The sequence below is a fragment of the Durio zibethinus genome, chromosome 17 (genome assembly GCF_047325235.1).
Source record: "Durio zibethinus cultivar Kanyao isolate XHJ-2024 chromosome 17, ASM4732523v1, whole genome shotgun sequence".
Taxonomy (NCBI): domain Eukaryota; kingdom Viridiplantae; phylum Streptophyta; class Magnoliopsida; order Malvales; family Malvaceae; genus Durio; species Durio zibethinus.
Genome location: NC_143178.1, coordinates 1,794,256 through 1,809,700, shown reverse-complemented (window position 1 = coordinate 1,809,700; position 15,445 = coordinate 1,794,256). Strand labels below are relative to the sequence as shown.

At 31.4% G+C, this 15,445-nt stretch overlaps 1 protein-coding gene across 1 annotated transcript; it reads left to right on the top strand.

Annotated features, from left to right (window-relative positions):
• The first annotated feature begins 6,677 nt into the window (after nucleotides 1-6,677).
• Nucleotides 6,678-12,078, top strand: LOC111286237 (putative transcription factor KAN2). The gene is made up of 6 exons (XM_022876113.2): nucleotides 6,678-7,795; nucleotides 8,016-8,092; nucleotides 9,094-9,139; nucleotides 9,265-9,436; nucleotides 10,567-10,624; nucleotides 11,474-12,078. The coding sequence occupies exons 1-6, from the start codon at nucleotides 7,111-7,113 to the stop codon at nucleotides 11,591-11,593; spliced, it is 1,158 nt and encodes a 385-aa protein (XP_022731848.2). The 5' UTR covers nucleotides 6,678-7,110; the 3' UTR covers nucleotides 11,594-12,078.
• The last annotated feature ends 3,367 nt before the right edge of the window (nucleotides 12,079-15,445 follow it).

Here is a 15,445-nt window from a genome sequence, read left to right as displayed (position 1 = left end):
TTTAACCCTCTCCTTGATGATATATATAATGAATTTAATTGCTACAGAAAACAAAATTGTCAGTCTTCTATTTCTGCTCTCAGTGTCGGTAGATGCAATATAAATTTTCTTTAAAAAAAAATAAAATTAATGAACAAAAGCATATATTTATATATATATATATATATACACATAAAAAATATGTAAGTTTAGTACATTGCTTCCAATGCTGTCGGGAACCCTAGGTTAAAAACTTTTTTCTTGTTTAATATTTTATCTTGGAATCATTTCGTTTGATATATATATTTTAGTTGAAGGGAATTTAATTATGAATTTCCTTGATCCAACCATTGGATTAGGTGCCACTTGCAAGGTTCTTTTATTAATGTACTGTTAAACGAAATTAAATTTGGGGAGGTGGAGTGTTTCTCAATTCTCAATGGATAAGAGTTTTAAGATAGAAATGTGCTTTCAATAGAGATTCCCCATGGTACCTTGTTGATCTCAAGGTAGGATTTATGGCTTGAGACAAGGAGATGCCTATGGCCATTGATATGAGCAGAGGCAAAAGACAATCCAATGCCTCAATGTTGCAACATTATATATATATATATATATATAATATTTATATATATAGTTTTATTCAATTTATTTATATAAAAGTGGTCCTTCTTTATGTTACTAGTGCCTTACCTCAGTAGCTTCATGTTCGGAACAATTTGGACCCTTTCTGAACCCACCTAGAGGTGTCTAAGACATTATTTAACCAACTCAATGTATTCTTTTTTCCTCTCGAATTACAATATTTTGCATTTGATAACCAACTCATGGAAATTGGAGTTCATGATCTCCCAAATATTGTTAACTTGTTTACTTGTCAAACTCCAAATTAATCAAATACTGTGAAGGAATCTTGTTGTAAACCCCCATAGATTAAGTTTTGATAGACTCAAGCTTACTTTGTCGTAGGATTTGAAAACAACATAATGCCATGAGTGAGATGTACTCAAATTGTTGAAGCAAAAAGGGCTTTGACAGTCTCATGAATGTGTTTGTTGCTGATTGAATGTTTTGACTGTCTGTTAAATGAATCTGAATGGGGACCCAAAGTTTATCGAAGGAAAGCCATGGATAATGGAGGAGGATCGATCCATGACCCCCAAAGAAGACGGGTACTAAAAAAAGGCGATGTTAAATGGCAATGGTAACGTTTATCGATGCCCTCATAGCCCACACGGTGGGTTAACAAAAGTGCTAAAAAAAGGCTTTACATCATCTTTCTATTTCCTCAACATATAATTGTCTCTACCTTTTTCATGAAAAGAGGAAAAACCCAGCTATTTATTGAACTAAAATTAAGTAATCAAATTTCAGTATACCTTAATTTCAAGGTATTGTCCACACTATCTAAATAAGGGTATTTTTAGGTCCAAAGGATGAAATAATTTTTTTTAAATTAAAAATTGTCAATAGATAATTGGTGATATTTTTTATTTTTGGGCTTAATTGACGTGTCAAATCGACCTAATCTCATAGAGTCACGTTAGCCCAATCACTTCATTAATCTATCCAATAAATCTCTTTAAGCACTAATTTGTTATCTATAGATTGAATGGTCAATATCTAAATTAACTCGTTTTGTCAGGTTATCTTAACTCTAGGGTTGACCTCAAGCAGCTAAGGGTTTAGGCTGCCCATTTCCTTTCTCTTTAATTGATCATGGGACTTGAATAGAACCTTCTAAGTATCACTTGATTTGATCATGGGACTTTCTTCTACTTATTTTACATTCTCTCTAGCTGATTTTTAATTTAAATGTCTAAACACAAACACTGAAACCAATTCAACTTTTATCTTTAACTGCTCTATTTCACTTTTTTATTGATTTTAAAGTTTTACCCCTAATAGCTAAGCTCGGCACAAACACTAACCTTTGTCACCATTATTTGCAATGTAATAACAATATGAAAACCCACCATTCTAGAGAATTTGGGTTCCAATTCTGATATCTATTGAAATTTAAATTGTTTGGATTTGAAAACCTAATAATATTCATGTTCGTTAGTAACTTTCTCTACCTTCAAAATCTATGCCTAATGACACATTTTGGAGATTTTGTTAGGTGTGCCAATCACTTGTGCACCAAGTAATAAGGGTTGATGGGTGATCTTTACCTCTAAATTTTGGATTATATATAAAAAAATTGTTCTAAGAAGGTTCTACTCATTCTTTTTTTTTTACTGATTATTTTTAATTCACTTATCTTTACTTTTAAGATATAATACATAATAAATTTAAAATTCAAATATTAACACATATATCCATTTTTTTATTTCAAGATGCAATTTTCTTTATAAAAAATATATATCTAAATCGGTCCTAACTCGAAAATTTGCATGGCAACTCATTGTATGTGTTGATAATATCTTAGTATTAGCTAGCATCAACTAAATTAGGTCCCTCTTTGGCTTATTAAGTCATCTATTTAGACTTCCTAGGATGATAAAAAGAACTAATAAACACTTAAAAACAACTAGAAAACCTAAAAAAAAGGGCAAAAAAAAAAAAAAAAAAAACAATGAAATGACAAATAGGTTATAAAAAATTATGTTGCATAAAGTTCTTAAAAAAAAGTCAAAAGTTAAAATCAACTTTATCTAAATTTGGGAAGCACCTAATGTCATTCCAATTTGTACAGATTTGATTAATTTGACAGACCAAAGTAATTTTACCGACAAAAAAGAGGTCAAGCAAATAGGACCAACTTGTGACATTGCCTCAATCAATCGACCCAATTACCTAACCAATAATACTCTCTTTTCAGCTTCATTCAACCTTCCCTGTCTTAATTATTAGCTTAATTATTTTCCCTTGTCACCATGACGCAATCTTTACCATATACATTTGAGAAATTTCAATTATAATAAATAATTCATTAACATTGAAGAAATATAAAATCTTTTTATTAAAACTTATCCAGATTTTATTCTAATTATCAAAACTAAGAATTTAATACTTTTAGTTTGTAAACGACTTTATTTTAAGGAATTCCTAAATATCCATATATAATTTTTAATTTCAATATATATATAATTTGAATACTTAATATAAGAGATTGGGATTTTTAAAACTAATTTGACGATTTCAATTGCTTATCAAATTGAAGGCGTGTAACTAATGAACAACGTTATTATATAAAAAAAGAAATTAATGGATAACTTCAAAATTGTTCAAGAAGAATATATAATATGATTCGGTTAACAGATGCTCATAGACACAGTTTAAGGTTAACTGAAAAATTATTTTAAAAATGTGTTAATTATAAATTTATTTTCTTAAATATTTCTTTAATCGGCGTCACTAAACACTGATTAATATTTTCCTAGTTAATAATATGAATAGATGGAGATGATCTTACATATCAACTCGAATTTATTTTCTAAATCACTAATTATTAATTATCCTGTAGTCACTTGAAGGACAACGATCCTAAAGTAATTTAACAAGATTTCAAAAACAAATAGAGATAATTAATTAATTGCCAATTTTTTTTTCAAAGCTTTGGGACTATGGAAAATCTAATTTTAGCAAAAAAAAAAAAAAAAAGAGAGAGAGAAAAAAAGAAAAAGAAAAAGACATTTAAAACAGTATTAATGTTTAATTAGGTAGGGCCCAAGAAGGTTGAAATTTTGGGTAGAAAATTCAACTTGTTTCTAAAATCTGTGTTCTCCTAAAAACTCCGAATTTCGTTCTCATATAAATTAGGTGACATTTAAAGGAAAGCAAAGGGCCGCTTAATAAGCACTAGACAAAGTGTTGAACATTATAGTTTTATTTTATTTAATAGAACGTTAAGTAATTAATTAATTTAAGAAAGTATATATCGTGCATCCAAATCAAACCTTAAAATCTTTCATAATTATATACAAATAAATAAATAGAGTACCATTTAGTTTGTTAAACACAATTAAATTTTAGAAATGATTAAAATTTAGCTGAATATATGTAAAGAAATTAAAAGAAAGTAAACAATTTAAAATATATTGAAATTAAGCAAAATTTCAGTGGAGTAACATTAGTAATTATCAATGATTGTTGAACAGAAACATCATATATCAAGGGCCTAGAATTTGCTGCCCAATGTGTGCAACTAGCTCACAGAAAAAGGCAAATGATGGCCAAGTATTCAGCAGCTCATTTTGAGATTCAATCATTTGGGATATGATAATTATCCATGAGATCATGTCATGCCAGCACTTTTTCTTTATTGCATACCACTATTACCCAACAAAGAATATCATCACTACTTTAAACTATTCTTAATTTTGCTTAATTAAGTTTTTGCAAAGTTTTAACAATTAATTAAATTGTTAACTAGTAAGATTAAAGGATTTTTATTTATTCTATTAGGGTATATATATATATTTAAAAATAATAAAATATAAAGATATGATAATTTTTTAATTCCTTTGATGGAGTTTGGCAATATTTGAAATAATAATCCTCTATGTATATGGATCCAAAAAAAAAAAAATGATAATTGAATCTTGCTATACAGATTGGTGTTGGTTTAAAATTAGAATATTAAACAAGAAGTATGGTGGGCAGCTGTGCATTTGAATGTTTTATATATGCTTCATTAATTAATCACATGGCATTTGGGTCGCCATACATTCAAAGCAAAGCAAACCTGCAGACAGACAGAAAACCACGTTCATAAATTAATTACTATATCTCCCAGCTCTAAGGCCATGCAAAAGGTTTGGAAATTACCCTTCTTTTCTATGTTTATGTTACTTTTACTACTGTAAATGGAGACGGGTAATATATTTTGTTACTGAAATCCCACTTTTTTTGCATTAATAAATTAATTAAGAATCTAATGTTTGCAGTTTCATTAGTGAAATAAATGAAAAGTGCGATTTGTTAGGAGGTTTCATTAAGAAGCATACCATAAATGGTCTCCATGGAACATCAGAGCTGCAATGGTTCAACAATTTAAGCAATTTGAACCCCCCCTTCCCCCGGCGGCAATCCTCTATTTCAAAATTCATCACCTGATTAATAAGAGGTTAGTTTGATTGATAAGAATTGTTCACTTTGATGTAAAAATTTTAAGTTCGAGTTCAATCGATGATCACGATTTTATATCAAGTATAAAAAAATCACCGAATTAAATTTCATGTAAAGTGCCGCAATTTAAATAAACAAACCAATTCAATTAAAGCGTATGAGAAGCAAGGAGGCATGTTAATTTGCACATGAAACGCCCTGCAATCCAAACATGTCCTTGTAATAGGAGCCATATGTCTAAAATAGACTATTGTCTTTGGAAATGATTTAATCCCACTTACTAACATATTGTCAATGGGACATTTAGGCAGTGTGACATTTTTAATGACTGGATCACTAAATGTGAAATGACTTCTTTACCCTTGGAGTTACCCTCCGATGGGAAAAAGGTGTTAATTTGACTTTCCCACCCCTCACCTAGGAGGACCATATATGTAATTACACAAAATTATTATAGCCTTTAAATTTCTCACGAGATTACAAGTATAAGGAAGAGAAAATGAAAGGGAAATTGGATTGCTGACATACGGAAGGTAAAACGTGGGAATTATATATGGTTTCATTATGCCTAAATGATCAGTGGTTGGAATCAAGGTATCAAACACACCTTAGGACTTGGAGAACATTAAATGTATGTTACAAAAGAAAATATGTATATATAGTAATTATATTAATTATGGCATCTATTATTATTATTATTATTATTCATGCAAATATAAGTATATGTTTGTTGAAAAAATATAAATTTTAATATCTTAATTTTTTTGTAATAATTAAAATCAGAATTGTCTTCAAACTTTCTTTAAATTTAATCTCTTTCATTAATAATTTATAAAACACAATCATCTGACGCACTAAAAAATTGCTCTTCATAATTATCAATTAGATAACTCATGTGGGTTTAAATTAAAATTTCAAATTAATATACACCCTTTTTTATTTTCTAAATATAAGAATTGTGAAAAGGAGAAGCAGCTACCTAGCAAGCTTAAGTTTGAGTTTAAAAGAAAAGGACGTGGGGATAGACATGTAATTGTTATATTTGTATCACGTAAAATATTAAAATTTATATATTTTTATTATATTTTATACGAAAATTTCGTATAACAATTTATATTGATATAAAAATATGAATATATATTTTTTATTTTATCAAATTTATATACGATTTTTATTAAAATATTAAATCTAGTCAATTTTATATTTTATTTTTATAATATATTTATATCATATTATTATCAAATTTATATATACAATTTATAATATATTTATCAAATTTATATATAATTTTTATTAAAATATTAAATCTAGTCAATTTTATATTTTATTTTTATAATATATTTATATCATATTATTATATTATATTTTAAATTATCATATATTTATGTAAACGTGGAAAGGGATTAAAAAGGAAAGTATGACTTGTTGAGTTGAGTCGGGACAAACGCACACGTTAAAGTATTAGTATAACCCCTAAAATCTTCCTTTTTTTTTTTTTTTCTCCACCAAAGAAAAGAAGAAAGAAAACAAGAGTAACAGTAAAAAAGGAATCAAATTAAGTCCCTCAAACTTGTTTTACTTTTTTTATTTTCTCATCTTTTTTCATCCTTTCTCACAACCCCACGTCCACAAAAGAAATACTACTACCACTGCCAGTTTCCTCTCACTCTCTCTCTCTCTTTCTCAAGTGTCATTTTCTCACATATACTTCACACAAAAGAAACAACCATTCACTTCATACCTTCCCATTTTTTCTCTTTCTCTCAATCTCCAATCTCTGCAACTACTCCAACGAAAATAATTTGATCAAACCCCAGAAATTTTTTCACCTAAACAATAGGTCAAATCCCTTTTGGCTTGATCACCCAAAACTATACACCTCTCATCAACTTCATCTTCGTATATATATAAAGACCTAATCCTTTCGTGGATATATATAGTTATTGTTGTACCACACACGAGAACTGCAAAGAGTAGCCAGGAGAAGAAGGAAGACGAAAGGGACTGATCAGGAACATAAGCAGAGAGGACTCTCAGTGATCGTCTGGTGTGTTAAAGATGGAGCTATTCCCAGCACAACCAGATTTATCCTTACAAATCAGCCCACCAAATAGCAAACCCACATCGACATGGAGGAGAACAGAAGAAGATATGGATTTAGGTTTCTGGAAAAGAGCTCTCGATTCACGAAACTCCATGTCTTCAATGGCAAAACCGGATAACTGCGTCGAGCTCTCTTTGTCGAATCCAAAGGTTTCAGAGTCCAACTCCAACCACTTTCACTTTCTCCAAAACGGTGGCGCCAATTGCAATGGTAATCTTTTCCACGGTTATCACCAAACCCCGTTCTCTCACCATCACAACCAACTGCAACATCCGGTACTGTATCAACAACCGCAGCAACAACAAGGGCTAGGACAAGAGCTTGGTTTCTTAAAACCCATAAGGGGAATTCCCGTCTACCAAAACCCTCCTCCTCCCACTCCTTTCCCATTTGCTCAACAGCCTTTGGATTCATCTTTAGCTTCCTCTCCATCTTCTTTGGCTTCCTCTCCATCTTCTTTGGCTAGTAATAATACTATTAACACAAGCTTCAGCCCCTTTCAGTCTCAAGGGTTTATGAGATCAAGATTCATGTCAAGGTTTCCAGCTAAACGAAGCATGAGAGCTCCAAGGATGCGGTGGACTACTACACTTCATGGCCGCTTTGTTCATGCTGTTGAGTTATTGGGTGGTCATGAAAGTATGCCTCATTTCTCTTTCTTTCTTCTGTTCTTTCTCTACTATTCACCTTTCCGTCTTTTCCTTCTTCTTTCACCATTGGTTCGTTTGATTTAAGCATATTTGGGAACAGGAAAAAAAAAAAAGGAAGGATATTATTATGCTAAAGAAATTAAATTGACTTATATGAACTATCATGTTCCTCTCTAATATATTTATCCTCTATTTTTGTGGGGTTTTAGGAGCTACACCCAAGTCAGTTCTTGAGCTAATGGATGTTAAAGATCTTACCTTAGCACATGTTAAATCCCATCTACAGGTAAAATAACTTTCTCATCCTTCTCTGATATAATCTTATCGGGGTTTCTACTAGCAGCAGTTTCCTCTAAATGGAAGAAAAAATTAGTTTCTGCAACTATGGTTTTCACCTTATCTTACTTCCTCAAGGCTCAAGCTAATAGTGCTAGCTTGATGCTGCGTTAATGGTGGTAGTAAGCTGAATTTGCATTTGTAAACAGCCTGCATTACCGGAAGCTGTTAACAACATAGATTAAAAATTCCAATGTTTTCTTGCGGAGGGTCTCCCAAATCCTCAGCACTTTTTTATCTACTAGATCTGATGGTTCTGCAAGCTAATGAACAGCTTTTTGCTTAGAAGAATGAACCAGCCCATGTAAAAAAAAAAAAATCAACTAAGGAGAGAGAAAGAATAGTAAACAGTATTGATTTCAAAAAAAAAAAAAAAAACGAGTAAGACAAAGCCCAAGGAATTAAAAAATGAGTCAGCCAAGCCGAGACAAGTTTCTCACTCAGTTCCATTGTTTTTTTTTCCCTTAAAAATCTATTTTCTTAACACTGAGAGAGAAAAGGAAAGAATATAACCAAGTACAAAAACACTATCATTTCTTAATGATATCTTCCTCATATGGGTTTCCTTTAACTTCCCTTTAATAACCATGGCTAAAACCCCACTTCCATGGTACTCTATATATATTTTACTGCTCTTCAATTACCATATATACAACATAAATGCTTCTTTGCTGGGCTGCATAGTCATCTTCCTTTCTTTTTTACAGTTCGTACTTGCATGCACTGTATCACAGCTTGTCTAACGTCTATGGTACAGAGGACAATTTATTATTGGTTATTGCCTTATTGGTCTACTTTCCGGTTTTTGCTTTATTTTTCCATCTTTTAGCTACGCAAAGGCCTACAAGTTGTGCTAATTAAATTTTATTTACCTTACCCATCAGCTGCTTTAATGCATTCTTGCTTGCTCTTACAAGTTATCTTTTTTTTTTCCTATAAATTTTCTTGCAGATGTATCGGACGGTGAAGACCACAGACAGAGCAGCTGCATCTTCAGGTTAGTGGCAATATTTCTTCTTCAGGTTGATTATATATATAATTAATGCATATGTACTGAGTTTATATGTGTATGATGTTGCTTAAATTTGGGTTTAACATAAACTTAATTGTTTAATTAAGCAGGACAATCGGATGCATTTGAAAATGGATCATCTGGGGATACTTCTGAAGATTTGATGTTTGACATTCAAAATCCAAGAAGATCAGAGATATCAGTTCAGCAGGGAAGATCATCATCATCATCAAATGCTCATCAAAACAAGGAGTACCATGGCCTCTGGAGCAATTCATCAAGGTTAGTTTGCTGTGTACCGCAACACTACTACTAGTAGTAGTTTAGATTGCCTATCAGTGTGTCTGTCCTATATATTCCACTGTTTGGTTACTTCCTATATATTCCACTGTTTGGTTACTCTGAAAATTTCCTTTTTCTAAGAAGAAAATAAAAAGGACAATGAATGATAATGGGATCGATGTCACAACAACCACATATACCTAATGTAGTACGATCCTTAGTTTGTTTCACATTTATCAAATTATCATCTTGTTTCGCTTTCGTTGACCATTTTACATTCATATTATACATGCATTGTCAGAAGTACTGTAGGAAAACACACAAGAAAATATATAGTTATACTCTAAAACAGGAATTCTAATAGACAAATATTTTCTATCTCTTATATAAGAGTATATATTTTTACTGGACCTTTTGCTTCTTGATGGTGATAATTAAGAATGTTTGTATTAAAAATAAAAGAACCCATTTCTCTCTCCACTATCACATGCAAATACAAACATAGTTACGTGCAAGAAATCACAAATAGAGGAGAGAAGTGATTTCGGAGCTTTGTTCTGTCTGTCAAGTGGAGAGTCGAGTGTGGATGACCAGAAAAGCTGAAACTCCATGATGCCCTGGAGTAATTATAATAATAATACTACTACTAATACTAATACTAATAATTATTATCTGAAATTGTGATGGGTGGATGGGTGTGGTAAAACGGAAGTAAAAGGAAAGCACCACTCCGCCATATCATTCCAAGCCTTGAGAATCCCAAATGACATTTGCACCTAAAAAAAATGGAGATATCTCTTTCCTTCGGATTTTGTGGGCTCAGATATGGGGATAATAAATGGGGCCTACAAATGGAAAACTTAGTTTCAAAGCTAAACTCTGTGATGGCCCCATCAGTGGAAATCTTGGTCTTAAAGTTATGCCATTTTAACCTTCTTTGCGGTCTGTTGTTATGGGTAATGGGCAATCACATGGGGGGGTTCACTTTTTTTCAATCAGCATAAAATGTAAAGTGTGAGCAACTATAAACAAGACAGTAAAAGATAGCTTTCATTTCTCAGTTTGCTTTTTCTTATGCATGGCTTCCAATGATAGGAAATATATTCTCTCATTGTGTTGGTTTCTAACAGGGAAGCTTGGTTGCATGGGAAACCAAAGGATTCTGGTGGAAACTTACCGTCTCTTCAGGTACTAATTTCAAACTCTTTTTCCCAAAATAACCTTCAGTTTAAAACTTTTATCCTGTGCTCTGATGCTAATATATATATATATATATATATATATATAGGAATATTGAACCAAATAAAAAAGTTATAGTAAGAAAGAGGAACAAAATAACTTTTTTGCTCTTGTTTCTTAATCGCGCCATGCACATTCAGAATGTTTTATTTTAGAACTAAATGAAATGGAAAGCTAAACCCCAAATTAAGCTGGCTTTTCAGTAATGATCATTCACAAACTCATGTATATGGGCTATTTAGTCATTTTGGCAGGCCAAAGGCCTAAAGAAAAGAAAGGGGGGTGGGTATTTTTATGTTGTCTGAAAGCTCTTTTCTCTCTTTGAAGAACCCTCCCTAGCTCAGATGTCATCATTAATTTTACTGCACTTGAATTATACCTCAAAACCTAATCCCTTGACCCAACAATGTCATTCGTTTGACCTTGAAGGTTGTAGATCAATAAGTCAGTTGGGTCAAATGATGATGAATAATGCAGCAGAACAGTTGTACTGTAATGCTAAAGAATAATAATAGAGAATAGTCTTGGGAGTAGCCCACGGGGGAGGAGACTGTAGCAGGCTTTGAAATTGTTGTACTCTAGCTAGCAAAATTTCTTTTCCATTTTCTTTTAGGCTAACATAAATATTATATTATTCCCTGAGTCAAAGTGTCCTTTGATTCCCCATATCCTAAGTTCCTCAAGCACACTTCCCTTTGTGGCTAGCAACTGCTCAATGCATGCTCATTCATACTACTAGCAGCTATTAATTTATTGCTTTTCTTTATTTTCTTTTGATGATTTCCTTTTTTTATGCAGAAGGATATGAATCCCAAGTGCTTAAGCTATGAGAGAATATCAGATGTCAGCTCATCCAGCCTTTCAGGGACAAGCCCCAAGAAACCAAATTTGGAGTTCACCTTGGGGGTGCCACATTGATATAATTAAGATTATATAATAATTTTTTTTTATATCTTTGTGTGTGTACTACTCATTTTGAAATGATTATATCTCCGAAGAGAGGAGAAGGGATAGCTGGTGAAGAGAATCAGGTACCCGCTCACAAAAAAATCAGAGAAAAAGGAAAAGAAAAGAAAAGAAAAAGAGAGCTAATGAAAGACAAGGAGACAAGAAAGATAGAAAGCAACAAAAGGAGAAGAGGGTGGACAAAAGCACGTCCTTCATATCAAGCTGTGAGATCCAAATCAATATATTATATTCCTACGTAAATATGAAATCTAATTGATTTTGTATGTTCTGCACTTAGGGAGAGAGAAAGAGAGAAAAGAAAAGGAAAAGGGAGAAAGAGAGAGTGACCTTTAACTATCTTAAAGTATGAAGTGATCCTTGGTAATTGTAATGGAGCACTTTACATTTATAAAATATTTTTAGCCTATTTTTACCAATGGGTGAGTTTGGGGTTCTATTCTCTCTATTCTTTCCTATGCATTGCCACATGCTTTACACTTTGTGAACAAAGTGGCTTTGAAGATCATATGAGCTAGGAAATATAAAGGTATTACCTTAAAATTAATTGTGTAAAATATAAAAAGAAAGAGAGAATGGAAAGCGAATTAAAGCTTTCAATTCCCTTTCTTAAAAAATCACATATAAGCAAAGTTTATAAAAAGGTCTGGTCAAAAGGAAAAGGGCAGAAAATAAAAACTAAATAAAGTAATCTCTTTTCTTCATTTTTCAATTAGTTCTTTTGGTTCCTGTGGTTGGACTATTTATACAACATATGGGTGATTAACCTTTTTTTTTTTTTGCTTCCATATGATCTCCGTGAAGAAGGGAAATTTGATGTTATACCAATATCTATGTATTATATCGATAAAATATTGAATTTTTAATTTTAGTAATAATATATAATTCATTCTCTAATCACTTCAAATATAAAAAAAAAAAAAAAAAAATCAACGCTATTTGCCATCAAATTTTATTAATAGCCTAAGCTATGTCTAACTGGAATTATCTTTTCATCTTTTCTGATATAGTGAAAGAAAATCTTATTAATTAGGATGCTACAAATTATGCGTTTTGAAACCAATTTTCTATCAGATAATGACGAAATTCTACTCCTTTGATGGTTCCCTATTGAACAATATTCATTGTAATCATTGCCTTTGTCATTGCACTTAAAATTAAGAATGGATAAAAGCATGGATTTGATGTGTAGCTTTTCAAAAAGATGATTGAAGTCTGTGTGAGTTGCAAATTGCCATGTCTAATTGCCGAAGGGAAGCTTCCTTGAAAGTGTAGATAAGCATTTCTAACAATGGAGAATTAATACTTTAAATTGCTTTTAATCCCCTGATGAGCTATGGTTTGGACTTTTCAGCAGTATTATTCCACATGTAGCCTCTAGCAAATAAGACAATTTTTCATGGAGAATTAATTAACTTTATTATAAATCTTGAAATTTTGGGAAGCCAAAAAATTTCATGGAGTGCTGTTAAAATTAATTGAAACATAGACCCAAATAAGATTTCTTTAGAAAATAGATAAATTAAATACTTCATTAATGCAAGCTTTAACCACCTTGTTATGATCAAGAAGACGAAAATGTTGACATCAACAGGGTGTGAAGAACCCCACAACACTCCTTTAAACACAAAAATCAAACAGAATGATTGGAAAAGAGCAGAGAAAAAAGCATATATGGAGAAGGATAGGGAATTTAAGACAAGAACATATAGTCTTTTTGTACAGAAAGATGCTTACCAAAAATTTGTTCTCTTGTCAGATGTTTCTTTCTATAAGCATAAAATTTTATGCCTTCGGCTTTATATATTAGGCTTGAATAATTTTTAATTTGGGAAGAATTCTTCATGTTATAATGTTAGCTTTATGAAGTATGATTACCAAAATGGGTCCAAATATTTGTTGTTTGGTCACAAACATTGATCAAAGGACCTCAATTTTGAAGTATCGAAAAGACTGAAGTACCCTAGGATTAAGTAAGACATAATGAAAAGCATTCCTTATTAAGGAGTTTTAGGTAAGCTTATGTGTTGTTCTCTTGGGAAAAATCAAAACTGATGCGCCACCCTCCAAAACTTGGCAATCCTAAAAGAAGTAAAGCCTTACAAGACTGGCAGTTTCAGATATCTATATGCACGATAAGTGCAAGACAAAGAGACATCAATTGGGAACTGTGGTGGGAATTTTTGGTCAGTTATATCCACACTTCCATAAAAAAAATTTATATGGTCCAAAAGCTAGAATTGTACAATAATGACATGCTTTTCTTTCAACCATTATCACTTACTAAAGCCATGACTTTGGGAGCAGGAAAGCTTTGTCGGATTTCACTATATATTTGACAAACAACATTATGTTAAATGAAGCAACACTACTAGAAGTAACATTTGTTGGATTTAATTAATTAAAAATCTCTTGGAAAAGGTAACTTCTAAATCTAAATGTTGTAGCTTTAGTGGTAAACTTTCATCTAGGGTTGTTTTCTTGGCAAATGGCTCAACCTTTTGTGAAATATTGCATATATATATATATAGTCTCATTACAACTTTTCTTTAGGAGGGAAAAGATAAAGAAAATGGACAAAGGGGTAATGAATAAAATCCTTTGGGAAAATGGAATAATACTTTTGCTTGCTTTGGTTATGTTAGTTGAGGACTTTAAGCTTTAAGCATTAGAACAAATGGGTGAGGAAAAGTGATTGGATAAAAAGAAAAAAAATGGAAGGGGAGAGTGATTTAGGAGAATAAAAGTAGGAATAACTTTTCCCTTAATTTTCTTTCTTGACTTTTTATTTGCTTTGCTGAGGTTTTACACAAAGGGGTACGGCTTAAAGCTTACAGGCCCCAGTGACACACACATCCATCTTGAAAGCCATACATATAGCAGCAAGATGTTAATGGAGCTGACAGATTAACAAATCAAAATTAAAGTAATTATTAATCGGTCTCTCCCTCAACCCCCCAAAATAAAATCAAACTGACTAAGAGGAAAGAGACATTATGGGACTTAATTTTAACCAGACAACCCATATGTATCAAATATAGCCATCGCCAAAAATCAAAGCAACCAAAAGCTATTAGGAATTTAATAAATTTCAACCTATAAAACACCAATTCATGCTATTTTTACAACAAAATTTAAAGTGAAAGTCCTCCCACTCACTCACTATCTACCATACATATATATATATATATATATATCTTCTCCATTCCCCACCTTTTTTTTCTCTGTTACAACGAAATTCAATTGCTAAATGTTATTAATTAGGATTAAAATAATTAATAACACTTTTTTCTCAGAAAAAAAGAAAAGAAAATTGTTGTTTGTTGTAATTAAGGAGCCATGATATGAACATATATGTTTATAGAACTTAATTACACTTTCAAATGAATACTCAAAAACAAAAGAATAATGTCTATATATGAATATTGATTATTATAAGCAACCAAGCATGCTTAGATTTAAAACTGACTTAACTTAACTTGAAAGTCATCTCTTAACTATGACAAATTTGTTAGTTAAAATTAATAATAAAAAACTTAAACAAGTTTTAACAAGTAATTGTTGACAACCTTAACCTTAACTATATTGATTGGTTTTGATCAAAGTAAAAAGCCTTGTTTCATGCAGGCCAATGCCAAAGTATAGCATGGGATTTAGCTTTATCTTTTGCTTTTGCATGGACAAGTGATCAATGACCGAACACCCACTTGCTTGCCATAACATTTCACGGAAAAATATTTTTACTTACAACTAACAAATTTGTCAGTCTTTCCTTTTTAAAGTCACATATAGGACAACAGGTAA